This window comes from Saimiri boliviensis, chromosome 4, assembly GCF_048565385.1.
Source record: "Saimiri boliviensis isolate mSaiBol1 chromosome 4, mSaiBol1.pri, whole genome shotgun sequence".
Taxonomy (NCBI): Eukaryota; Metazoa; Chordata; class Mammalia; order Primates; family Cebidae; genus Saimiri; species Saimiri boliviensis.
This window is the reverse complement of record NC_133452.1, coordinates 145,801,724-145,828,285: the sequence shown is the minus strand read 5'-3', so window position 1 is coordinate 145,828,285 and position 26,562 is coordinate 145,801,724. Positions and strand designations below refer to the sequence as shown.

Sequence of the window (26,562 nt, the reverse complement as noted above, 5' to 3'; positions counted from 1 at the left end):
TAGCTGAAAGCCATCAAAGATTGTCGTGTGTGTCTATTCATTCTGCTGTTGGTAATTTTAAATCTGAGTATTGCTACTTCACTTTCAGGATAATTCTAAATCTTGCCAACTTAGTGTTCTAGTTTACCTTATTAAAACGGCATTAACTTTAACCAAATAAACTATAACCCTTAGTTGATGAATATAGTACTTATTTGGAAGACAACTGGATTATAGTTGACTCACTACTGTTGTCCATTTTTTGGCACTTCACATTTTCTGCGTGATGAATGGGCATGCTATAATTCTTTTTTTCGTATTCCTAATTTCAAAATATAAGGAAGGTGTTTTGCCTATTGTGAAACTTTCATTAATAGTCAAATAATTAAACTTCAACTTATAGTAATAAAAAAGGAAAAAAAATAAAACTCTAGAATGAAAAATAATTAGTTTAGCTTATTTTTTTCCAGGTTACATCATATGAAGAAATCATTGAATGTGCTGACCAAAGGCTCACAATATCCCACTCCCAGATTGCACAGTAAGTTGAAAAAAAAAAAGGAAAAAGGAATCTTTAATTTTGTGAATATTTACTAATTTCTTCTTCTCTGGATTCTAAACTCTTTTTTTCAGACTCCTAGAAAGAAGAAAAATGTACAGTTTTATGAATTAAGACTGTTCTTTATTAATATAGCTGGACTGCTTAATGTCTGGACTACTTGAACAGTTAAGCAACCAGATTTTCATCTAAGTTTCTCAGAGCTCCTTTGATTTAAAGGGGTGATGAAGGAATTAATAAGAAACATTCAAAAATTTTAGAGGACGTTATCATAGTATTCAAGTAAAATCTTGGCGTGCTTAGAATTTACTCATGAAAAGTTATTGAATGCACACCAAATTAAACATATTCATATATATATCAAGAAGGAAATAAACTCTCATGAGAATGCGATTCAGCATGAAACACTGCAAAATTTGTGTTTTTAAATTCTGCATAGTTCTTAATTCATTATCCTCCTTTCTAATATGCTGCTTCTTCCATCTTCCCCGCAATTTCGTTTATGCTGTGCTGGCTATTGCTTGAGCTTAACAAAAGATCTAATGTTAATATGAGCTTTCTATAAGCGTGACTCACCCAAAATAATTTAAAGTGCATGCATTTGTATCTTAGAAAGTTTGCTTTTGGTTTTCACAGTTGTTTCGCAGCAGAACAAATGACAAAACAGTTACGTCTTTTTTTTTTTTTTTTTTTTTTGAGACGGAATTTCACTCTTGTTACCCAGGCTGGAGTGCAATGGCGCGATCTCGGCTTACCGCAACCTCCGCCTCCTGGGTTCAGGCAATTCTCCTGCCTCAGCCTCCTGAATAGCTGGGATTACAGGCACACGCCACCATGCCCAGCTAATTTTTTGTATTTTTAGTAGAGACGGGGTTTCACCATGTTGACCAGGATGGTCTCGATCTCTTGACCTCGTGATCCACCCGCCTCGGCCTCCCAAAGTGCTGGGATTACAGGCTTGAGCCACCATGCCCGGCCGGAGTTTCGCTCTTGTTACCCAGGCTGGAGTGCAATGGCGCGATCTCGGCTCACCACAACCTCCGCCTCCTGGGTTCAAGCAATTCTCCTGCCTCAGCCTCCCGAGTAGCTGGGACTACAGGCGTGCGCCACCATGCCCAGCTAATTTTTGTATTTTTAGTAGAGACGGGGTTTCACCATGTTGACCAGGATGGTCTTGATCTCTTGACCTCGTGATCCACCCGCCTTGGCCTCCCAAAGTGCTGGGATTACAGTCATGAGCCACAGCACCTGGCCTAAAATGGAATATTTTTTTTTTTTTTTGAGACGGAGTTTCACTCTTGTTACCCAGGCTGGAGTGCAATGGTGCGATCTCGGCTCACTGCAACCTCCGCCTCCTGGGTTCAGGCAATTCTCCTGCCTCAGCCTCCTGAATAGCTGGGATTACAGGCACACGCCACCATGCCCAGCTAATTTTTTGTATTTTTAGTAGAGACGGGGTTTCACCATGTTGACCAGGATGGTCTCGATCTCTTGACCTCGTGATCCACCCGCCTCAGCCTCCCAAAGTGCTGGGGTTACAAGCTTGAACCACCATGCCCGGCCGGAATTTCACTCTTGTTACCCAGACTGGAGTGCAATGGCGCGATCTCGGCTCACCACAACCTCCGCCTCCTGGGTTCAAGCAATTCTCCTGCCTCAGCCTCCCGAGTAGCTGGGACTACAGGCGTGCGCCACCATGCCCAGCTAATTTTTGTATTTTTAGTAGAGACGGGGTTTCACCATGTTGACCAGGATGGTCTCGATCTCTTGACCTCGTGACCCACCTGCCTCAGCCTCCCAAAGTGCTGGGATTACAGGCGTGAGCCACCGCACCTGGCCTGCCTCTTTTTTTTCAAACTAATACAGGCAAGTTTTAAATTTGAAGAGGGAAGAGGATATTGTATACTCAGGAGATGTAAAATTTGATTCCTCTTCAGCTTATAACCAAGGAAATTCAGCCAACACTCAATAATCACAAGTTAATGAAATACCAAAATTTAAAAATTGATATTTTAAAAATAATATTGCGCTATCATTTTGGTCATAATGCTTTGCCTCAGTTATTTTTATATTTTCAATTTTTTTTTTATTTTTTTCCGTCGGTTATTTGGGAACAGGTGGTATTTGGTTAGATGAGTTCTTTAGTGGTAATTTGTGAGATTTTGGTGTACTCATCACCCAATCAATATACACGCAGCATATTTGTAGTCTTTTATCCCACGTCCCCCATCCATCCTTCACCTCAAGTCCCCAGAGTCCATTGTATCTTTCTTTCTTTTTCTTTTTCTTTTTTTTTTTTTTTTTTAAGACAGAGTTTTGCCCTGTCACCCAGGCTGGAGTACAGTGGCGCGATCTCAGCTCACTGCAGCCTCCGCTTCCTGGGTTCAAACAATTATCTACATCAGCCTCTCCAGTAGCTGGGATTACAGGCGAATGCCACCATGCCCAGCTATTTTTTGTATTTTTTAGTAGAGGAAGGGTTTCACCATCTTGGCCAGGCTGGTCTTGATCTCCTGACTCTGTGATCCACCTGCCTCGGCCTCCCAAAGTGCTGGGATTACAGGTGTGAGCCACCATGCCCGACTCTCATTGTATCGTTGTGATGCCTTTGTGTCCTCATAGCTTAGCTCCCACATATCAGTAAGAACGTAACAATATTTGGTTTTTCATTCCTGAGTTACTTTACTTAGAATAATAGTCTCCAGTCTCATCCAGGTCACTGCAAATGCTGTTGATTCACTCCTTTTTATGTCTGAGTAGTATACCATCATATATATATGTGTGTATATATATATACCAGGGTTTCTTTATCCACTCGTTGATTGGTGGGCATTTGGGTTGCTTCCACGATTTTGCAATTGTGAGTTGTGCTGCTGTAAATGTGCGTGTGCAAATATCTTTTTCGTATAACGACTTATTTTCCTCTGGGTAGATACCCAGTAGTGGGATTGCTGGATCAAATGGTAGTTGTATTTTTAGTGCTTTAAGGAATCTCCACAATGTTTTCCATAGTGGCTGTTCTAGTTTACATTTCCACCAGCAGTGTAGAAGTGTTACCTGATCACCGCATCCACACCAACATCTACCATTTTTTGATTTTTTGATTATGGCCATTCTTCCAGGAGTAAGGCGGTATCACATTGTAGTTTCAATTTGCATTTTCCTAATCAGTAGTGAGGTTGAGCATTTTTTCAGATGTTTGTTGGCCATTTGTATATCTTCTTTTGAGACTTGTCTATTCATGTCCTTAGCCTACTTTTTGATGAAATTTTTTATTTTTTTCTTGCTGATTTGTTTGAGTTCTTTGTAGATTGTAGATATTAGTCCTTTGTCAGATGTATAGAGTGTGAAGATTTTCTCCCACTCTGGGGATTGTTTGTTGACTCTGCTGACTGTTCCTTTTTTCATGCAAAAGCTCTTTAGTTTAATTAAGTCCCAACTATTTATCTTTGTTTTATTGCATTGGCTTTTGGATTCTTGGTCATGAAATCCTTTCTGCTTAGGCTTCAATGTCTAGAATAGTTTTTCCAATGTTGTCTTCTAGAATTTTTTGTAGTTTCAGCTCTTAGATTTAAGTCCTTAATCCATTTTGAGTTGACTTTTATATAAGGTGAGAGACGAAGATCCAGTTTCATTCTCCTACATGTGGCTAGCCAGTAATCCCAGCATCATTTGTTGAAAAGGGTGTCCTTTCCCCACTTCATGTTTTTGTTTGCTTTGTTGAAGATCAGTTGGCTGTGAGTATTTGTGTTTATTTATGGGGTTTCTATTCTGTTTCATTGGTCTGTGTGCCTATTTTTATACTGGTACCATGCTGTTTTGGTGACTATGGCCATAGAGTATAGTTTGAAATCACGTAGTGTGATCCCTCCGGATTTGTTCTTTTTGCTTAGTCTTGCTTTGATTATGTGGGCTCTTTTTTCATTCCATATGCATTTTAGAATTGTTTTTCTAATTATGTGAAGAATGATAGTAGTGTTTGATGGGGATTGCATTGAATTTGTAGATTGCTTTTGGCATTATGGTTATTTTTACAATATTGATTCTGCCCATCAAGCATGGGCAGAATCAAAGAAGTCATCTATGATTTCTTTCAGCATTGTTTTGTACTTTTCCCTGTAGAGGTCTTTCTACTCCTTGGTTAGGTGGTTTTTGTTTGTTTGTTTTTTGCAGCTATTGTAAAAGGGCTTGAGTTACTGATTTGATTCTCCACTTTGTCACTACTGGTGTATAGAACTACTGATTTGTGTACATTTATCTGGTATCAGAAAACTTGCATATGTTAAACCATCTCGGCCGGGCGCAGTGGCTCAAGCCTGTAATCCCAGCACTTTGGGAGGCCGAGGCGGGTGGATCACGAGGTCGAGAGATCGAGACCATCCTGGTCAACATGGTGAAACCCCGTCTCTACTAAAAATACAAAAAATTAGCTGGGCATGGTGGCGCGTGCCTGTAATCCCAGCTACTCAGGAGGCTGAGGCAGGAGAATTGCCTGAACCCAGGAGGCGGAGGTTGCGGTGAGCCGAGATCGCGCCATTGCACTCCAGCCTGGGTAACAAGAGCGGAACTCCGTCTCAAAAAAAAAAAAAAAACCATCCCTGCATCCCTAGTGTGAAACCCACTTGATCATGGTGGAGTATCTTTTTGATATGTTGTTGGATTTAGTTAGCTAGTATTTTGTTAAGGATTTTAGCATCCATGTTCATCAGGGATATCAGTCTGTAGTTTCCTTTTTTGGTTATGTTATTTCCTGGTTTGGGTATTAGGGTGATGCTAGCTTCATGAATGAATTATGGAGGGTTCTCTCTTTCTCTGTCTTGTGGAATATTGTCAAAAGGATTGGTGCCAATTCTTTGAATGTCTAGTAGAATTCTGCTGTGAACCCCTCTCGTCCTGGACTTTTTCCATTGGTAATTGTTTAATTACCATTTCAGTCTCACTGCTTGTTATTGGTCTGTTCAGCGTATCTGATTCTTCCTGATTTAAGCTAGGACTGTTGTATTTTTCCAGGAATTTATCCATCTATTCTAGGTTTTCTAGTTTATGTGTGTAAAGGTGTTCATAGTAGCCTTGAATGATCTTTTGTATTTCAGTGGTGTCAGTTGTAATATCTCCTGTTTCATTTCTTAATGAGGTTATTTGGATTTTCTCTCTTCTTTTGTTGGTTAGTGTTGCTAATGGTCTATCAACTTTGTCTTTTCAAGACAGCTTTTTGTTTCATTTATCTTTTGTATTTTTGTTGTTGTTGTTGTTTCAATTTCATTTAGTTCTGCTCTGATCTTGGTTATTTCTTTTCTTCTGCAGGGTTTGAGTTTGGTTTGTTCTTGTTTCTCTGATTCCTTCAACTTAGACTGTCAGTTTGTGCTCTTTCAGTCTTTTTGATGTAGGTGTTTCGGGCTATAAACTTTCCTCTTTTCGCCGCCTTCACTGTATTCCAGCGGTTTTGATAGGTTCTGTCATTATTGTTGTTCAGTTCAAATAATTTTTTCATTTCCATCTTGATTTCATTTTTGACCCAAAGCCCATTCAGGAGCAGGATATTTAATTTTCATGTATTTGCATGGTTTTGAAGGTTCCTTTTGGAGTTGATTTTCAGTTTTATTCCACTATGGTCTAAGAGAGTGCTTGATATAATTTCAATTTTCTTAAATTTATTGAGGCTTGTTTTATGGCCTATGATATGGTCTATCTTGGAGAAAGTTCCATGCATTGTTGAATAGAATCTGTATTCTGTGGTTATTGGATGAAGTATTCTGTATATGTTAAGTCCATTTGTTCCAAGGTATAGTTTAAATCCATTGTTTCTTTGTTGACTTTCTGTCCTGCTGACCCATCTTGTGCTGTCAGTGGAGTATTGAAGTCCCCCACTATTACTGTGTTGTTGTCTATCTCATTTCTTAGGTCTATTGGTAATTGTTTTATAAATTTGGGAGCTTCTGTGTTAGGTGCATATATGTTTAGGATTATGATATTTTCCTGTTGGACAAGGCCTTTCACCATTGTACAATGTCCCTCTTTGTCTCTTTTAACTGCTGTTGCTTTAAAGTGTGTTTTGTCTGATATAAGAATAGCTATCCTTACTCACTTTTGGTGTCCATTTGCATGAAATGCTTTTTCTACCCCTTTACTTTTAAGTTTATATGAGTCTTTATGTGTTAGGTGAGTTTCCTGAAGGCAGCAGATAGTTGGTTACTGAGTTCTTTTTTTCTCTTTTTATTTTCTTCTTTTGAGACAGAGTTTCATTCTTATCACCCAGGCTGGAGTGCAACAGCACCATCTTAGCTCACCATTTTACTATCTTTTAAGCTCACTGCAGCTTTGCCTCCTGGGCTCAAGCAATTCTCCTGCCTCAATCTCCTGAGTAGCTGAGATTACAGGCATGCACCACCACACCTGGCTAATTTTGTATTTTTAGTAGAGATAGGTTTTCACTATGTTGACCAGGCTGGTCTTGAACTCCTGACCCCCAGTGATCTACCTGTCTTGGCTTCCCAAAGTGCTGGGATGAGAGGCATGAGCCACCGTGCCTGGCTGGTGAGTTCTTACCCATTCTGCAGTTCTGTATCTTTTAAGTAGGGCATTTAGGCCATTTAGATTCAATGATAGTATTGAGATGTGAGGTACCATTGCTTTCGTCATGCTATTTGTTGCTTGTGTACCTTGGTTTTTTGTTTTCGCTTTTTACGTTGTATTTTTGTTTTATAGGTCCTGTGTGATTTATGCTTTAAAGAGGTTCTGTTTTGATGTGTTTCCAGGATTTGTTTCAAGATTTAGAGCTCCTTTTAGCAGTTTTTTTTTGTTTTTTGTTTTTTTTGAGACGGAGTTTCGCTCTTGTTACCCAGGCTGGAGTGCAATGGCGCGATCTCGGCTCACCGCAACCTCCGCCTCCTGGGTTCAAGCAATTCTCCTGCCTCAGCCTCCTGAGTAGCTGGGATTACAGGCACGCACCACTATGCCCAGCTAATTTTTTGTATTTTTAGTAGAGACGGGGTTTCACCATGTTGACCAGGATGGTCTCAAATCTCTTGACCTCGTGATCCACCCGCCTCGGCCTCCCAAAGTGCTGGGATTACAGGCTTGAGCCACCGCGCCCGGCCTCCTTTTAGCAGTTTTTGTAGTGGTGGCTTGGTAGTGGTGAATTCTCTCAGCATTTATTTGTCTGAAAAATACTGTATCTTTCCTTTATATATGATGCTTAGTTTCACTAGATACAAAATTCCTGGCTGATCATTGTTTTGTTTGAGGAGGCTGAAGATAGGACCCCAATCCCTTCTAGCTTATAGGGTTTCTGGTGAGAAATCTGCTGTTAATCTGATAGGTTTTCCTTTATAGGTTACCTGGTGCTTTTGTCTCACAGCTCTTAAGATTCTTTCCTTTAGGAGGCTGTGGCAGGAGAATTGCCTGAACCCAGGAGGTGGAGGTTGTGGTGAGCCGAGATCGCGCCATTGCACTCCAGCCTGGGTAACAAGAGCGAAACTCTGTCAAAAAAAAAAAGAAAGAAAAAAAGATTCTTTCCTTCATCTTAACTTTAGATAACCTGATGACAGTGTGCCTAGGCAATGATCTTTTTGCAATGAATTTCCCAGGTGTTCTTTGTGCTTCTTGTATTTGGATGTCTAGGTCTCTAGCAAGGCCAGGGAAGTTTTCCTCTATTATTCCCCCAAATATGTTTTCCATACTTTTAGATTTCTCTTCTTTCTAAGGAACACTAATTATTCTTAGGTTTGGTTGACTTCTTTTTTTTTTTTTTTTTTTTGAGGCAGAGTTTCGCTCTTGTTGCCCAGGCTGGAGTGCAGTGGCACATTCTCAGCTCACTGTTGCAACCTTCGCCTCCTGGGTTCAAGTGATTCTCCTGTCTCAGCCTCCCAAGTAGCTGGGATTACAGGCATGTGCCACCACGTCCGGCTAATTTTTTGTGTTTTTAGTAGAGACAGGGTTTCACCATGTTGGCCAGGATGGTCTTGATCTCTTGACCTTGTGATCCACCCACCTTGGCCTCCCAAAGTGCTGGGATTACAGGCGTGAGCCACCGCGCCCAGCTAGGTTTGGTTGACTTCTAAGCCTCCCAGACTTCTTGGAAGCTTTGTTCCTATTTTCTTTTTTTTTTTTTTTTTTGAGACGGAGTTTCACTCTTGTTACCCAGGCTGGAGTGCAATGGCGCGATCTCCGCTCACCGCAACCTCCGCCTCCTGGGTTCAGGCAATTCTCCTGCCTCAGCCTCCTGAGTAGCTGGGATTACAGGCACACGCCACCATGCCCAGCTAATTTTTTTGGATTTTTAGTAGAGATGGGGTTTCACCATGTTTACCAGGATGGATGGTCACGATCTCTTGACCTCGTGATCCACCCACCTCAGCCTCCCAAGGTGCTGGGATTACAGGCTTGAGCCACCGCGCCCAGCCCTATTTTCCTATTCTATTTTCTTTGTCTTTGTTGGATTGGGTTACTTCAAAGACCTTGTCTTCTAGCTCTGAATTTCTTCCTTCTACTTGTTCAATTCTATTGCTGAGACTTCCCAGAGCATTTTGCATTTCTCTAAGTGTGTCCAGTGTTTCCTGAAGGTTTTCTTGTTTTCTTTAAGCTATCTATTTTCTTGAATATTTCTCCCTTCACTTTTATCATTTTTTGAATTTCCTTGCATTGGGCTTCACCTTTCTCTGGTGCCAGCCTGATTCGCTTAATAACTAAATTCCTGAATTCTTGTTCAGATAAATTAGGAATTTCTTCTTGATTTGGATCCACTGCTGGTGAGCTAGTGTGATTTTTGGGGGGATATTAAAGAGTCTTGTTTTGTCATATTACTAGAATTGGTTTCCTGGTCCTTTCTCATTCGGGCAGGCTCTGTCAGAGGGAAGGTCTAGGGCTGAAGGCCGTTGTTCAGATTCTTTTGTCCCACAGGGTGTTCCTTTGATGTAATACTCTCCCCCTTTCCCTATGGATGTGGCTTCCTATGGGCCAAACTGCAGTGATTGTTCATCTCTCTTCTGGGTCTAGCCATCCCGCAAGTCTCTCTGGCTTCAGGCTGGTACTGGGGGTTGTCTGCACAGACTCTTGTGATGTGAACTGTCTGTGGATATCAGCACAGATATCCTGTTCCAATGGAGGTGGCAGTGGGGTAAAATGGACTCTGTGAGGGTTCTTAGCTTTGGTGGTTTAATGTTTTATTTTTGTGCTGGTGGGCCTCCTGCAAGGAGGTGACACTTTCCAGACAGCATCAGCTGTAGTAGTGTGGAGAGGAACCCGTGGTGGGCAGGGCCCTAGAACTCCCAAGAATATATGTCCTTTGTCTTCAGCTACCAGGGTGGGATAGGGAAGGCCCATCAGGTGGGGGCAGGGCTAGGCGTGTCTGAGCTCAGACTCTGCCTGGGTGGGTCTGTCTGCAGCTGCTGTGGGGGATGGGGATAAGATTCCTAGGTCACTGGAGTTGTGTACCTGGGAGGATTATGGCTGCTTCTGCTAAGTCATGCAAGTTGTCAGGGAAGTGGGGGAAAGCCACAGTCACAGGCTTCACCCAGCTCCCACACAATCCCAAGAGCCTGTCTCACTTTCACCATGCCCCCTCTAACAGCCCCAAGTCTGTTTCCAGGCAGTGGGTGAGCAGGGCTTGAAAACTTGCCCCAGGCTACCTGCCTCCCAGTTGTGAAAGAACAGGGCTTTGGTTCTTTTCCTATCTATGGAGTCTGCAAACTGGATTCCTGCCCTCCCCCAAGTTCTGGAATAGCGGCCTCTTGCTCAATTCAAATTTTTACCGACTTCAGTTGGAGACTTCCTTCTCCCTGTGGCGTTCCCCGCCCCCTAAGCCTCTGGCTGCCCTCCCAAAGGATTCCTGTGGTGCCAGGGAGAAATGGCCTGCTTGGGGACCCAGCAAGCTCTTAAGGCCTTTCCCGCTGCTTCCTCTTCCCCTGTGTTTCGCTCGGCTCTCTAAATTGATTCAGCTGCAGGTAAGGTCAAAAACTTCTCTTGCAAACTAGACCTTCATTTTCTTCAGTTGGTGTATGGGTTTGGGAGAGGAGGGTCTCCCTTTCCCACTTCATAGTTTGGGTCCTCACAGTATTTGGGGTGTCTCCTGGCTCCTGCAGGAGCAGTCCGCTTCCTTCAGAGGGTCTATGGGTGCTCTCAGGATTCCTAACTTATTCTTGCAGTCATTCTGGAGCTAAACTTCATGATGTGAGCCTCCACACACTGCTCTGTCGGTCCTAGTTGGAGCTGCAGTCTAGTCCTGCCTCGCATCCACCATGAAGATGCCCCAGTTGTTTTTAAATTAAAAAATGAATATGTTCTGCAGGGCTTGGGTGGAAAGAAAGAAAAATTTTTTTAAGTATATTTCAGTTGAGTGGTTGATCCAATTTGTGTTGAAGAAGAGACCATAGGCTTCAGATATCTGAATTCTATAGGCTTTATCATAAGCGTTGTCAACTGTGGCTGCTTATTAGAATTTCCTTCCTTCCTTCCTTCCTTCCTTCCTTTCCTCCTTCTTTCCTTCCTTCTTCCCTTTATTTCTTTCTTTCTTTTCTTTCTTTCTTTCCTTCCTTCTTTTCTTTTCTTTTCTTTCTTTTAAGACAGAGTCTTGCTCCGTTGCCCAGGCTGGAGTGCAGTGGCACAATCTCAGTGTCCCAGGCTCAAGCGATTCTCCTGCCTCCGCCTCCTGAGTAGCTGGGACCACAGGCATGGGCTACCACACCTGGCTTTTTTTTTTTTTTTTTTTTTAAGACAGGGTTTTGCAATCTTGGCCAGGCTGGTCTTGAACTCCTGGCCTCAAATGTTCCACTTGCCTCAGCCTCCCAAAGTGCTGAGATTACAGGTGTGAGCCACTGCGCCTGGCCAACTTTTTTGTTTTTTGAGACAGGGTCTGGCTCTGTTGCCCAGGCTGGAGTACAGTAGTGCAATCTTGGCTCACTGTAATCTCCATCTCCTGAGCTCAAGTGATGCTCCCACCTCAGCCTTGCAAGTAGCTGGGACTACACGCATGCACCAGCATGCCTTTTTTTTTTTTTTTTTTTTTTTCCCCCCTGTATTTTTTTTTAGAAACGGGATCTCTCTGTGTTGCCTAGGCTGGTCTTGAACTCCTGGACTCAATCCTATCATCATGGCGTCCCAAAGTGCTGGTGTTACAGGCGTGAGCCACTGCACCTGGCCCTGATTTACTTTATAAAAAATCAAATCTAGTCTGTTATATCCATGAAGAACAGTCTTTCTGTTTAATTATAGTGAATTAGCTTTAGTCTCATTAAAAGGTATACGCCGGGCACGGTGGCTCAAGCCTGTAATCCCAGCACTTTGGGAGGCCGAGGCGGGTGGATCACAAGGTCGAGAGATCGAGACCATCCTGGTCAACATGGTGAAACCCCGTCTCTACTAAAAATACAAAAAATTAGCTGGGCATGGTGGTGCGTGCCTGTAATCCCAGCTACTTAGGAGGCTGGGGCAGGAGAATTGCTTGAACCCAGGAGGCGGAGGTTGCGGTGAGCCGAGATCGCGCCATTGCACTCCAGCCTGGGTAACAAGAGCGAAACTCCGTCTCAAAAAAAAAAAAAAAAAAAAAAGGTATACACTGCTTCAAAAATTATCAGATTGCTCTGCCTATGGAGTAGCCATTCTTTTATTCCTTTACTTTCTTGATAAACTTGCTTTCACTTTATAGATTTACCTAAAATTTTAAAAAATCATCAAATACACACATCATCAGAACAATGTTCTCTTAAATTGGTGCTAGTCTATTGACTCTGCTAAAATTTAATAGAGTTTGAGGTATTGTTCTTCAAATGTATTCATAGACTATACTATAATTTTTCTTTTTTTTTTTTTAAGACGGAGTTTCGCTCTTCTTACCCAGGCTGGAGTGCAATGGCGCGATCTCGGCTCACCGCAACCTCCGCCTCCTGGGTTCAGGCAATTCTCCTGCCTCAGCCTCCTGAGCAGCTGGGATTACAGGCACGCGCCACCACGCCCAGCTAATTTTTTGTATTTTTAGTAGAGACGGAGTTTCACCATGTTGACCAGGTTGGTCTCGATCTCTCGACCTCGTGATCCACCCGCCTCGGCCTCCCAAAGTGCTGGGATTACAGGCTTGAGCCACTGCGCCCGGCTGACTATACTATAATTTTTCAATTCGTAGGCCTTGGACTTTAGAAACGACTGTCTACTACAAAAGCTATTAGTGACATTTTATTTTTCTAAAAGACTAAAAGAAAAATGGTTGGTGAAGTCCATTCTGTATATGCAGCCAGAGTGATCTTTCTGAAATATAAATATGAGTATGCCATTTCATATCTTAAAAAACTTTGATGATTTTCCATCACCTTAGGTAAAAGCAAAAAATCCTTAACATGGCCTACAGGTTTCTTCATGATCAAGCTCCTCCCTGCCTCTCTGATCTCATCTTACCATTCCCTGACTTGCTTTTGCCACACTTGAAATACTACACTTTTTCAAATGTACCATATCCCTTTTGCCTCCAGGTTTTAGCATGTTGCTCTGCCTGGAACGCTCAGGCTGGTTTCACCCCCTTTATCCTGAACCGTCTTCACATCTGCTGAAATGTCATTTCCTTAGAGATGCATTCACTGTCCTCTGAGTCTGAGTCAATAGCTTTTCCACAGTTCTAGAGATTCGAGTAGCCATGCATCTCTCATTCCCGAATACCACTTTCTCTCTAACGCTCATGTCCAGATCTGTATGTTTCAGATGTAGAAGTCCCTGCTCTAAACATTTCTGGTTCTGAAACACCTTCCTACAAAATTTGAGACTTGTTCTTTCTATCGTAGTCCCCATCACAGCCATTACATCATTCTGGTGAGAGGTGGATCTTCTCATAAAAATGTCCCAGTTCTTTTCCTGTCCTGGACTCCATTTTATCAAGCCCTGCTACCTTGTTATTCAAGGTGATCATCTATTCCATTCCTACCCATCGTGTGATCTCTGATCATAATCTATAGGTTTTTTGTTTGTTTGTTTGTTTGTTTGTTTGGTGAGGCGGAGTTTCGCTCTTGTTACCCAGGCTGTAGTGCAATGGCGCGATCTCAGCTCACTGCAGCCTCTGCCTTCTGGGTTCAGGCAATTCTCCTGCCTCAGCCTCCTAGTAGCTGGGATTACAGGCACGCGCCTCCATGACCCACTAATTTTTTTTTTTTTTTTTTTTTTTTTTTTTAGTAGAGACGGGGTTTCACTTTGTTGACCAGGATGATCTCGATCTCTTGACCTCGTGATCCACCCGCCTCGGCCTCCCAAAGTGCTGGGATTGCAGGCTTGAGCCACCGCGCCTGGCCAATCTATAGTTTTTGAAGCCACTCATCAAAGTCTTCCACATTAACTTATTTACTATTCACTATCCACAGAGTGCCAACAGAGTCCTAGAAGAATACTTCCAGTGCCATATCTCCTACAGGCAACAATGAATTAATAAATGACAGCTCACTGCCCTGTCATAGCAACTGTGATTTCTCCTCACATGAAAGCCCTGTAAATGCTTTTCCATGCAAAACCATATCAAAAATCACAGAAGATTTTAGAGTGTAAATCCACAACTTTTCTTTCTAAGTTTCATTCTAGTTTGCATAAAGGATGATCAAAAAGTTTGATTGGATTGAACATTCTTTTAAAAATCCATGCGATTTTATACCTTGATCACAGAGAATAAGGTGAACATTTATTTACCCCTAAAACTTGTAAACCCCACAAGAAGCTGCATTTCAGTATATAGTAAAAATAATATTAGTGCTGCCTTTATTTATAGTCACAATCCTATTGTATTTCTTTGACTTCTTTTTCTTGTTTAATGAAAAAGTGTTGGCATAGATACAGCCAACTGATTTTCAATAAAGCAAACAAAAACATAAAGTGGGGAAAGGTCACCCTGTTCAACAAATGGCACTGAGATAATTGGCAAGTCACATGTAGAAAAATGAAACTGGATCCTCATCTCTCACCTTAAACAAAAATTAACTCAAGATGAACAAGGACTTAAGTCTAAGACCTGAAATCGTAACAATCCTGGAAGATAACATGGGAAAAACCCTTATAGACATTAGCTTAGGCAAAGACTTCATGACCAAGAACCCAAAAGCAAATGCAAAAAAAAACAATGATAAACACATTCATTGAGGAGGGGGGCAGTAGAGCAGGTCCCTGAGCGCTGACAGTCAAGGACGGTTTGCTCAGTCAGGCTTTAGGCTGGAGAGAAGATGAGTGGAAACAGACAGAGGTGCCAGCCAGCCTGCGGGGGACAGTAGAGATACCCGGAGTCTGAGTCATCAGTCAGACACCCTTCCTGTGCCCTCTGGCCAAATGAGAGGCCAGGTCCTCCTAGACCAGAGCATCCACACCTAGCTGTTGGAGATGATGCTGCACTTGCACTTGATGCAGCTGACAAGCAGGCAGGGCCTGCCGCTGGAAGAACAGAAGCACACACAGGCCATCCATGAGCAGGAAGCCCTTCTGGGTCACTTAATGTGCCAGATGATCAGCTCCCCTATAGTCTAGGGCCACAATCGGCCTGGAACTCCCAAGTACCTCTTCCTTCCCAGGACTCTAGGGGCAATGTCAGATTGGGCCCCCCCATGCAGGGGGCCCAATTGTTGGGGCAGTCTGATCCAGTTCCCCAACTGAGTGATTATGAAGCTGTCTTTGTCAGCCGTGACCTATCCAACTGTGGGATTAACATCTCTGTCTTCTATCAGTCAAGCTTCCAGGACTACAGTGCCTACCAAAAAGACAGCTATTGTAAGGACAAGAACACCTTGGGCACCAGTCAGAACAAGCTCTGCATTGATCTGACGACTGAAAGATTGCAAGAAAGTGACATGACCTGCATTGAGGACGCCTTGCTACAGTACCTTGATTGGAAAGGGCAGCTGTTCCTACGAGAGGACATGGCCCAGTTCCTGACCTGCTACTGCAAGTCACCTGGCTGACTCGATCCAGGAAAATGTGGTTGTTCTAAATGGCTGCTGCTCTGTCTTCTTGCCCTCGCCATGGTTCTGTGTGATCCAGGCGAGGCCTTCCTGGTCCCTGCCCCCTTCTATAGTGGCTCTGACTTTAGCCTCTGCCTGTACATGAAGGTTGAGTTGTCCACCTGGAGAGTGAGATCACTGATACAAACACCCATCCTTTCCAGCTCACTGTGAACAAGTTAGAGGAAGTCCTGCTTGAAGCTAGGCTTGAGCAGAAAAAGTTCCAAGGCGTTGTACTAATCAACCTTCAGAATCCTGTGGGTAACATCTACTCTCCAAACTTGCTGATGGAATACCTGGAATTTGCCAAAAGGTATCACCTACATATGATCATAGATGAGATTTACATGCTCTCTGTGTTTGATGAAGCCATCACATTCCACAGTGTCCTGAGCATGAAAACTTTGCCTGATCACAATAGGACCCATGTGATCTGGGACACCAGTGAGGAATTTGGCATCTCTAGCTTCCTCTTTGGTGCTCTGTACACCCACAAAGGAGGTGACCTTTGCTATAAGCACCTTCAGCTACCTCCACAGTATATCTGGCATCGCCCAGCACAAGCTGCGTCAGCTGCTCCAGAACACAGAATGGGTTGACAAAGTGTACCTGCCCACGAATCACTACCAGCTCTGAGAAGCTCACAAGTACATCACTGCCAAGCTGAAGGCCTTGAGAATCCCCTTTCACAACTGCAGCTCTGGCCTCTATGGATCAACTTGAAAAAGTACCTGGATCCCTGTACATCTGAAGAACAGCTCCTCTCACAAGCTGCTGTTACCCTGTGGCAAAGCTTACATGCATAAGGAACCAGGCTAGTTCCACTGCGTCTTTGCAGATGAGCTCCCCTGAATAAAACTGACCATACATCAGTTCCATAACGTGCTGCAGAAGCAGAAGCGCGCTTTGATAGTGAAGCAGTTGGAGGATGTGTTGAGGGAGTAGATTGTCTGCCTCGCAACCAGCCACTCCAGCACGTCACTTGCTCAGGGACCCCCTAATGTCAGCCTCTGATTCAGAAGGCTAGGGTGTCTTTGTGTCAGTGCTGCAACTGAGAAAATGGTGGGCTCCTCCGAGAAGATCTTATCTGACCCAGTCATCACCCTCCTTAAGCTGGGTGCCTGCTATCTTTGGAAGCTTTGCATCTTTTTAGTCTTTGTTAGCCATTGCATATGCAAAATGTTTTTACTGGAGTTGGGGTGGGAAAGCCTGGAGGCACCAAGAGAAATAAAGGAAGCTCTCTGGGCCCCTATTTAGATGGTTTATTTTTATAGTCAATATCTAATAAATTATATATTTTCTTTCTAAAAAACTGATAAATAGGTGGAACTTAATTAAACTAAAAAGTTTCTGCACAGCAAAAGAAGTAGTTAGCAAAGTAAACAGAAAACCCACAGAGTGGGAGGAAAGCTTCACACTCAATACAGTTGACAAAGGACTAATATCCAGAATCTACAAGGAATTCAAACAAATTAACCAGAAAAATCAATCCCATCAAAAAGCGGGCTAAGGACATGAATAGACAGTTCTCAAAAGAAGACATGCAAATATCTAACAAACACATGAAAAAATGCTCAACATCACTAATGATCAGAGAAATGCAAATCACAACCACAATGTGATGCCGGTCAATCAATGAGTGGATAAACAAATTGTGGTATATATATACCACAGAATACTATTCAGCCATAAAAAGGAATGAAATAATGGTATTTGCAGCAACTTGAATGGAACTGGAGACCATTATTCTAAGTGAAGTAACTCAGGAATGGAAAACCAAACATCATATGTTCTCACTCATAAGTGAGAGCTAAGCTATGAGGACTCAAAGGCATAAGAATGATACAATGGACTTTGGGGGCTTGGGGGAAGGGTGGGAGGGGGTGAGGGATAAAAGACTACATATTGGGTATAGTTGTATACTGCTTGGGTGATGAGTACACCAAAATCTCACAAATCACTGCTAAAGAACTTATTCATCAAAAAATAAAGAAATAGGCCGGGCGCGGTGGCTCAAGCTTGTAATCCCAGCACTTTGGGAGGCCGAGGCGGGTGGATCATGAGGTTGAGAGATCGAGACCATCCCGGTCAACATGGTGAAACCCCATCTCTACTAAAAATACAAAAAATTAGCTGGGCATGGTGGCACGTGCCTGTAATCCCAGCTACTCAGGAGGCTGAGGCAGGAGAATTGCCTGAACCCAGGAGGCGGAGGTTGCGGTGAGCCGAGATCGCGCCATTGCACTCCAGCCTGGGTAACAAGAGTGAAACTCCATCTCAAAAAAATAATAATAATAATAATAATAATAAAGAAATAAATTAAAAAAAAAAAAAAAAAAGAACTGCCAGGCGCGATGGCTCAAGCCTGTAATCCCAGCACTTTGGGAGGCTGAGGCGGGTGGATCATGAGGTCGAGAGATCGAGACCATCCCGGTCAACATGGTGAAACCCCGTCTCTACTAAAAATACAAAAAATTAGCTGGGCATGGTGGCACGTGCCTGTAATCCCAGCTACTCAGGAGGCTGAGGCAGGAGAATTGCCTGAACCCAGGAGGCGGAGGTTGCGGTGAGCCGAGATCGCGCCATTGCACTCCAGCCTGGGTAACAAGAGTGAAACTCCGTCTCAAATAATAATAATAATAATAATAATAATAAATAAATTTTAAAAAAAAAACTGCCAGGCGCGGTAGCTCAAGCCTGTAATCCCAGCACTTTGGGAGGCCGAGGCGGGTGGATCACGAGGTCGAGAGATCGAGACCATCCTGGTCAACATGGTGAAACCCCGTCTCTACTAAAAATGCAAAAAACTAGCTGGGCGTGGTGGCACGTGCCTGTAATCCCAGCTACTTAGGGGGCTGAGGCAGGAGAATTGCCTGAGCCCGGGAGGCGGAGGTTGCGGTGAGCCGAGATCGCGCCATTGCACTCCAGCCTGGGTAACAAGAGCGAAACTCCGTCTCAAAAAAAAAAAAAAAAAAAAAAGAACTTACTCATGTAACCAAACACCATCTGTTCCCCAAAAACCTATGGAAGTAAAAAAATAAAGAAAAGTAAAGGAAAAGTGTTGGCATAAGAAAAATGGTAGGTAAAAGTAAATGGCAAATCCATGTTCTAATCCCTGGAATCTGTGAATGTTACCTTACATGGCAAAAAAAGGGCCAGCTTTATGTGTAATAGCAATTGTATCTATCAATGTTAGCGTATTAAAAACACTAAAAAAGAAAAAACATATGATAATGTCTATAAGTAGGAAAACCATTTGACGAAATCCAACGTCATTCTTAATGAAAAAAACCTAAACAACCTATGAACAGAAAGGAACTTTCTCAATAGGGACAAAGAGCACCTACAAAAAGCCTACCAACCTTATACTTACTAATGAAAGACTAAATGCTTTCTCATAATCAGGAACAAGACATTTCAGTAAATTCACATTGTACTAGAAATTCTGTCTAGGACAGGCAGGCAAGAAAAAGAAAACTCATCCAGACTGCACATGAAGCAAAAAATGAATTTATTCACAGACACATGATTGTCTATGTAGAGAATCTGATGGATTCTACAAAAAAGTTACTAGGACTATTAAGATTAGCAAGGTTACAGGATCCAATATCAATATGTTAAAAGTCCACTGTATTTTATTGTATATACTAGCAACAGACAATCAGAAATAAAAAAAAAAAAAATCTGATAGCACCAAAAATATGAACTACATAAGGGTAAATTTGGCAAAAGTATGTAAAAGACTTGTACACTAAATATTACAAAACACCATTGAGAGAAATTAAGAAGAGTTAAATAAATGGAGAGGTATATCCCTTTCATTGGTCAATTTTGTTAAGATTTTCCCCAAGTTTATTTATTGATTCAGTGCAATTCCAATTCTAAATATTTTTTAGAACTTAAGCTGATTCTAAACTCATACAGAAATTCAAAAGGCACAGAATAGCCAAAAGAACTCTGATAAAGGTGGATAAAATGGGAGAGAAACTTTTTATAGAGCAACAATAATCAAAACAGTGTAGCATTGTTGTAAAATATAAAAATCAATGGAACAGAGCAGGCAATGCAGACTTGGACCCACATGTATATGGACAAGTGATTTTTGGCCAAGTTACAAAGGCAACAAGGTGGAAAAAGGATAGCCTTCTCAACGAATGGTGCTGAAATCATTACCCATTTTCAAAAAAAATTAACTTTGCTTTATACAGTCCACCACATACAGAGTAAACGCAAAATGGATAATATACCCAAAGATAAAGGCTAAAACCATAAAACACCTAGCAGGAAATGTGAGGAAATTTCTGTGACTTCGGGTTAGGCAACAATTTCTTAGACATGTCACTAAAAGCATGATTCATCAGAAAAGATTTTGATAAATTCGACTTCATCAAAATTTTAAAACTGCTTTTTTATTTGTTTGTTTGTTTTTGAGACAAAAATCTCACTCTCTTTCCCAGGCTGGAGTGCAGTGGTGCAATCTCTGCTCACTGCAACCTCTGCCTCCCGGGTTCAAGCCATTCTCCTGCCTCAGCCTCTTAAGTAGCTGGGACTACAAGCGTGTGCCACCAAGCCTGGCTAAATTTTTTTGTTCTATTTTTAGTAGAGACAGGGTTTCACCATATTGGCCAGGCTGCTGTTGAACTCCTGACCTCATGGTCTGCCCACCTCCGCCTCCCAAAGTGCTGGGACTATAGGTGTGAGCCACCTCACCCAGCCTAAAACTGCTCTTCTAAAGACGCTGTTAACAAATGAAAGGACAAGCCATAGTCTGGAGGAACGTATTTGCAAATAATGTATCTGATAAAGAACTTCTATCCAGATGTAACAAACTCTCAAAACTCAGTCATAAGAAAGCAAGTAACACAATAAAAATGGGCAAAGATTTTAGTAGAGAGTCCACCGAGAAAATATATGGATGGCAAATAAGCACATGAAATATGTTCATGTCAGCTGGGCATGGTGGCTCATGCCTGCAATCCCAGCACTTTGGGAGGTCAAGGTGAGAGGCTCACTTGAATCCAGGAGTTCCAGACCAGACTGGCTAATATGGCAAAACCCCATGTCTACTAAAAATACAAAAATTAGCCAAGCATGGTGGTGCACACCTGTCATCCCAGCTACTTGAGAAGCCGAGGCATGAGAATCACTTGAACCAGGGAGGCAGAGTTGCAGTGAGCTGAGATTGTGCCACTGCACTCCAGCCTGGGTGACAGATCAAGACTCTCAAAAAGAAAGAAAGGAAGAAGGAAAGGAGGGAGGGAGGGAGGAAGGCAGGAAGGAAGGATGGAAGACACTCATGTCATCACATGCAAATCAAAGCACTCATTACACTCCATTCAGTGGTGCTGCTTTGCTTGCCTCTAGCTCTCAGCAGTTCTCTCATTCTCTCTATGGAGGACATGACTTCCTCCAAAATAAACCAAGGACTCCATTTAGGTAGGCTTAGGTTATAGCTTTTTGCCCTCAGCTCTACACACAGGAGCACAGGATCAATATATTCCACTGTTGCTTTGTTGCACACTTGGAAACACTTTGCACTTTCTTTCCTTGGGTATCTTCCTCCTTCAAGAGTTGTGCTCATTTTTTTCAATTCTCGAAATACAAAAGATTTATTCCATGCTATTTCTCTACTAATAAAGCATGATAGACTCAGGATTTTGGTATATACAGTCTGTTTCACATTATCTTCTGTTCCTGGGTTTGACAACTTCTCTTTATCTCTTTAAAACAAAAGCGTGATATCTCTAAAAGAAAGAGTATAGGTTTCTTTTTTTTTTTTTTTTTTTTTTTCCTTGAGACAGAGTCTCGCTCTGTCACCTAGGCTGGAGTGCAGTGGTGCGATCTCATCACACTGCAGCCTCTGCCTTCTGGGTTCAAGCAATTCTCCTGCCTCAGCCTCTTGAGTAGCTGGGACTACAGGCATCTGCCACCATGCCCAGCTAATTTTTGTATTTTTAGTAGAGACGGGGTTTCGGCATATTGGTGAGGCTGGTCTTGAACTGACCTTGTGATCTGCCTGCCTCAGCCTTCTAAAGTGCTGGAATTACAGGCATGAGCCACCGCACCCAGTCAAGAGTATAGGTTTCAAAATGACAACCTGCAAGTTACATTCTGGGGCATTTGTGTTTTGTCCATATAATATTTAAAATGTTTTTGAAATTAATTGCCAAATTGAAAACGGAAGATATTTTGTAAAAATCTAGATTTCTATCTCATCTTTAAAAACAAGTAAGCTGGACATGGCGGCTCATGCCTGCAATACCAGCACTTTGGGAGGCTGAGGCTGGAAGATAGCTTGAAGCCAGGAGTTCAAGACCACTCTGGGCAACATAGTGAGACCCCCGTTTCTACAAAGTATTAAAACAATCAGGTGTGGTGCATGCACCTACAGTCCTAGCTACTCAGGAGGCTGAGATGAGACGATTGCTTCAGCCCAGGAGTTCGAGGCTGCATTGAGCTGTGATTGCACAACTACACTGCAGCCTGAGTGACAGAGTAAGACTCTTGTCTCTAAATAATAAAAATTCAAAAACTAAATAAAACAAGAAGATCTGATATCATGGTTGCAGCATTCTCATAGGGCAGCATTTGCCAAGAGCTAGGTAGCAACTTCTTTTAGGCAGGGCCTAGGGGTGTATGCTCTTTGGTTTGTCTGAATCACCATTCAGCTGGCTTCACTTATTTACCTCGCTGACCCTTCTATAGGCATTTGAGTTTAGACCTCTGCAGTAGAATTTCATCTCCTCTCAGGGTCTGTTTATCCTCTACAGTAGGCTAAGGAATGGCCCCAAAGATATCCAAGTCCTAATCACTAGAACCTGTGACTGTTACCTTGCATAGCAGAAGAGACTTGCAGATACGATTACATCCTGAGTTTTGGAGATTATTCTGGATTACCCGAGTGGGCCCTAAATGCAATCACAAGGGTCCTTATAAGAGGAGGGGTCAGAGAGAGAGTTGATGACAGAAGATGAAGAGTCAACCTGACAGTGGAAACTGGGAGAAAACGTAGTGTAATGTGGGGCCATGAGCTCCCTCAGGAATGAGGACAGCCTCCAGATGCTGGATGAGGCCAGGCAAAGGATTCTCTCAAGTTTCCAGAGGCAGCACCTCCCTGCCAACACCTTGATTTCAGTCTGGTGAAGCTGATTTTAGACTTCTGACCTCCAGAAGAAAATAAATGGGGTGTTTTAAGCCACAGAATTTGTGTTGATTTGTTGCAGCAGCCACAGGAGGCTCATACAACCTCCCTGGATGGAAAAAGGGATTTGTGATGGACCTGTAATGCTATCACACATTTTCCCATGTTAAGCCGTTCCTAGCTCAGGGTTTTTTGGTTTTTTGGTTTGTTTGTTTTTTTGCTTTTTTTTTTTTTTTTTTTTTTTTTTGAGACGGAGTTTCGCTCTTGTTACCCAGGCTGGAGTGCAATGGCACAATCTCGGCTCACCGCAACCTCCGCCTCCTGGGTTCAAGCAATTCTCCTGCCTCAGCCTCCTGAGTAGCTGGGGTTACAGACATGTGCCACCGTGCCCGGCTAATGTTTTGTATTTTTAGTAGAGACGGGGTTTCACCATGTTGACCAGGATGGTCTCGATCGCTCGACCTCGTGATCCACCCGCCTCGGCCTCCCAAAGTGCTGGGATTACAGGCTTGAGCCACCGCGCCCGGCCTGTTTTTTTTTTTTTTTTTTGAGACAAGAGTCTGGCTCTGTTGTAGGCTGGAGTGCAATGACACAATCTTGGCTCACTGCAACTTCCACCTCCTGGGCTCAAGCAATCCTCCCACCTCAGCCCCGAAAGTAGCTGGTATCACAGGCATGCACCACTACACCTGGCTGATTTTGTATTTTTAGTAGAGATGGAGTTTCTCTATGTTGGTCAGGCAGGTCTGAAATCCGAACCTCAGGTGATCCACCTGACTCAGCCTCCCAAAGTGCTGGGATTACAGGTGTGAGTCACTGCGCCCAGCCCAGGAGTTTTGTTTATAACATGTTACCCCTAGGAGCATTTTGGATCTACTCATACAGAGGGATCAGTCTGAGTATACCACTATGTAAGCAAATGGGAGAATATCAGAATGCTGCTTTATATCTGCTACTGTCTACTTTCCTTCGTCACCACTGGAACCTATAAAGGGAAAAACTGATAAAATAATTTTGAGTTGCTAGGAAAGAACCCCAAGTTTCTTTATGGTTAGGTAGTTAGATACTGTATAGATAATTAGATTACTTATTTTTATCTACTCAAATCCTCCAGTGAATCTAACAAAATATTGGTCTAGAAAAATCAATTTTAGTCATAAAATTCACTTGTTTCTTCTTTCAGTTTGGAAGAGAGAAATAAACATTTAGAGGATTTAATTAGAAAGCCCAGAGAAAAAGCCAGAAAACCAAGGTAAGTTTTCCTCTCTTTTTAAAATTAATAATGTCTTTAAAATATAAATAATATGCCCGGACTCAGTGGCTCACACCTGTAATTTCAGCACATTGGGAAGCCAAAGTGGGTGGATCACTTGAGGTCAGGAGTTTGAGACCAGCCTGGCCAACATGGCGAAAACCCTGTCTCTGTTAAAAATACAAAAATTAGCTGGGCATGGTGGCTTGTGCCTGTAATCCCAGCTACTGTCGGGGCTGAGTCAGGAGGATCACTTGAACCTGGGAGACTGAGGTTGCAGTGATCCGAGATTGTGCCTCAGCACTCCAGTCTAGGCAACAGAGGCAATCTCGCGCGCTCTCTCTCTCTGTGTGTGTGTGTGTGTGTGTGTGTATGTGTGTGTGTGTATATATATATCTTTGTGTGTATATATAGATCTGTGTGTATATATACACACACACACACACACACACACACACACACACACACACACACACAGAGAGACTTTTAAAAAAAAAACCTTTTTCTTATCTCAAGGTAAACAAGGCCGGGCGCGGTGGCTCAAGCCTGTAATCCCAGCACTTTGGGAGGCCGAGGCAGGTGGATCACGAGGTCGAGAGATCGAGACCATCCTGATCAACATGGTGAAACCCCGTCTCTACTAAAAATACAAAAAAAATAGCTGGGCATGGTGGCACGTGCCTGTAATCCCAGCTACTCAGGAGGCTGAGGCAGGAGAATTGCCTAAACCCGGGAGGCGGAGGTTGCGGTGAGCCGAGATCACGCCATTGCACTCCAGCCTGGGTAACAAGAGCGAAACTCCGTCTCAAAAAAAAAAAAAAAAAAAAAAAGTAAACAAGATAAATTATATGAAAGTGCTTCGTGTTTTGCCTATCATAAAGTAGTTGCTTGATTAATGTTTTTTGTAGAATCTGAAATGGAAAGCCTGATTCCCTGCTCTCATGGAATGTACAGTCCCTCTAAGGAAGAAACTATAAAGATTATGAGCTAAGATTTTTGTCTACAACAAAGCTACTTGCCTTGCTCCGTATTTTATGACCAGATTTTCTTACACACTAACACTAAGACTTGCAGTCTACTAGTTTAGAAGAGGGTCAATATCTGATGCTACAAGGTGTATGCACAAATCCTGTGGGGTTGATTAAGAACATAGCAATATGGGCAGGGTGCGGTGGCTCATGCCTGTAATCCTAGCATTTTGGGAGGCTGAGGCAGGTGCATCACTTGAGGTAAAGAGTTCGAGACCAACCTGACCAACATGGTGAAACCCCATCTCTACTAAAAATACCAAAATTAGCCAGACATGGTGGTGGCACCTGTAATCCCACCTACTTGGGAGGCTAAGGCAGGAGAATTGCTTGATCCCAGGAGACAGAGGTTGCAGTGAGCTGAGATTGTGCCACTGCACTCCAGCCTGGGCAACAGAACAAAAACTCCATCTCAAAAAAAGGAAAAAAAAAAAAAAAAAAGAACATAGCAGTATGTTAAAATCGTATTCTTTCTAGCCCAGTTCCTTAGGTGCTAATAAAACTGTTACCAGTTCCCAAAGTGAGAGGGGGTTTGTCCCATGTGCAGAGTTTCTGTACTAAATTATTTCAGAGAACCCATTCCATGACTCCTATCTCTTGGCCAGATCCAAGATATTAAAGTATGGAGAGTAGGGAAGACTGGAGAAGGATTTCTCCGAACCTGTCATCTCATGAGTTCCTGCTTCCCAAGTAATTCTACCTCTCTTACCTAAAGCCTTATGAGGGATTTCCAGGGAATCACTTAGAGAGCTTTGAAGTGTGTTCCCTAAAAGTTGGGAAACACAGAGGACTGGTAACTCATTCATGCCCGAGAAAACAGGCAAGCTTTGGCAGCTCAGCAGAGAGGCTGTGTTGGGTAGCTTTTCTCTTTGAGCTTGTGGAGACAAAGGATGGGTATGATAATCTCTTAAGGACCATGTAGTTGAGAGATGAGTTCTTGGGCTCTGCTCAAGGAGGCCTGGAAGCAGCAAGAAACTAGAAGAGAATGCCAGATTCTTCAGGGCTGATGAAGGAGTATCAAGTGATCCCCTAGAAGAGAAAGGAATCAGCCTAGGTCCAGGGAACTGCAGAACAGAGGTCCCTAGCAATGGCAAGCTCCAAAGAGAAAGAATCAGCATTAGCCATTTGCCAAGCCAGGACTCTGAAGCCACCCAGCCAAGTATGAGCTGTCCTGTGGCCCTTCACCTGTCTCCTACAAATGGAGAGGGAAATGAGCAAAAAGAGGAAACTGGCCTCCAAAGACAGTGGTGTCCATTAGCTACAGACCTGACCTGTAGAGGGGGAGGAGAAACCCTGCTTTTGAATTAAGATTAAAGGATTAGCCAGGCATGGTGGCTCAAGCCTGTAATCCCAGCACTTTGGGAGGCCGAGGCGGGTGGATCATGAGGTCAAGAGATCGAGACCATCCTGGTCAACATGGTGAAACCCCGTCTCTACTAAAGATACAAAAAAATTAGCTGAGCATGGTGGCACGTGCCTGTAATCCCAGCTACTCAGGAGGCTGAGGCAGGAGAATAACCCAGGAGGCGGAGGTTGCGGTGAGCTGAGATCGCGCCATTGCACTCCAGCCTGGGTAACAAGAGCGAAACTCCGTCTCAAAAAAAAAAAAAAAAAAAAAAAAAAAGATTAAAGGATTGATTAACATTAAGACAGGA

At 42.9% G+C, this 26,562-nt stretch overlaps 1 protein-coding gene and 1 pseudogene across 1 annotated transcript in view; both read left to right on the top strand.

Moving 5' to 3' along the window:
* The window catches only part of CAGE1 (cancer antigen 1), a 64,144-nt gene that overhangs the window by 32,096 nt on the left and 5,486 nt on the right, over positions 1-26,562 (top strand). Inside the window, exons 11-12 of the mRNA XM_039462575.2 lie at positions 450-520; positions 23,811-23,879. Of these exons, the coding sequence (XP_039318509.2) occupies positions 450-520; positions 23,811-23,879 (140 nt within the window). The remainder of the gene's footprint in view (positions 1-449; positions 521-23,810; positions 23,880-26,562) is intronic.
* Positions 14,486-17,491, top strand: LOC120361117 (putative inactive 1-aminocyclopropane-1-carboxylate synthase-like protein 2 pseudogene; annotated as a pseudogene).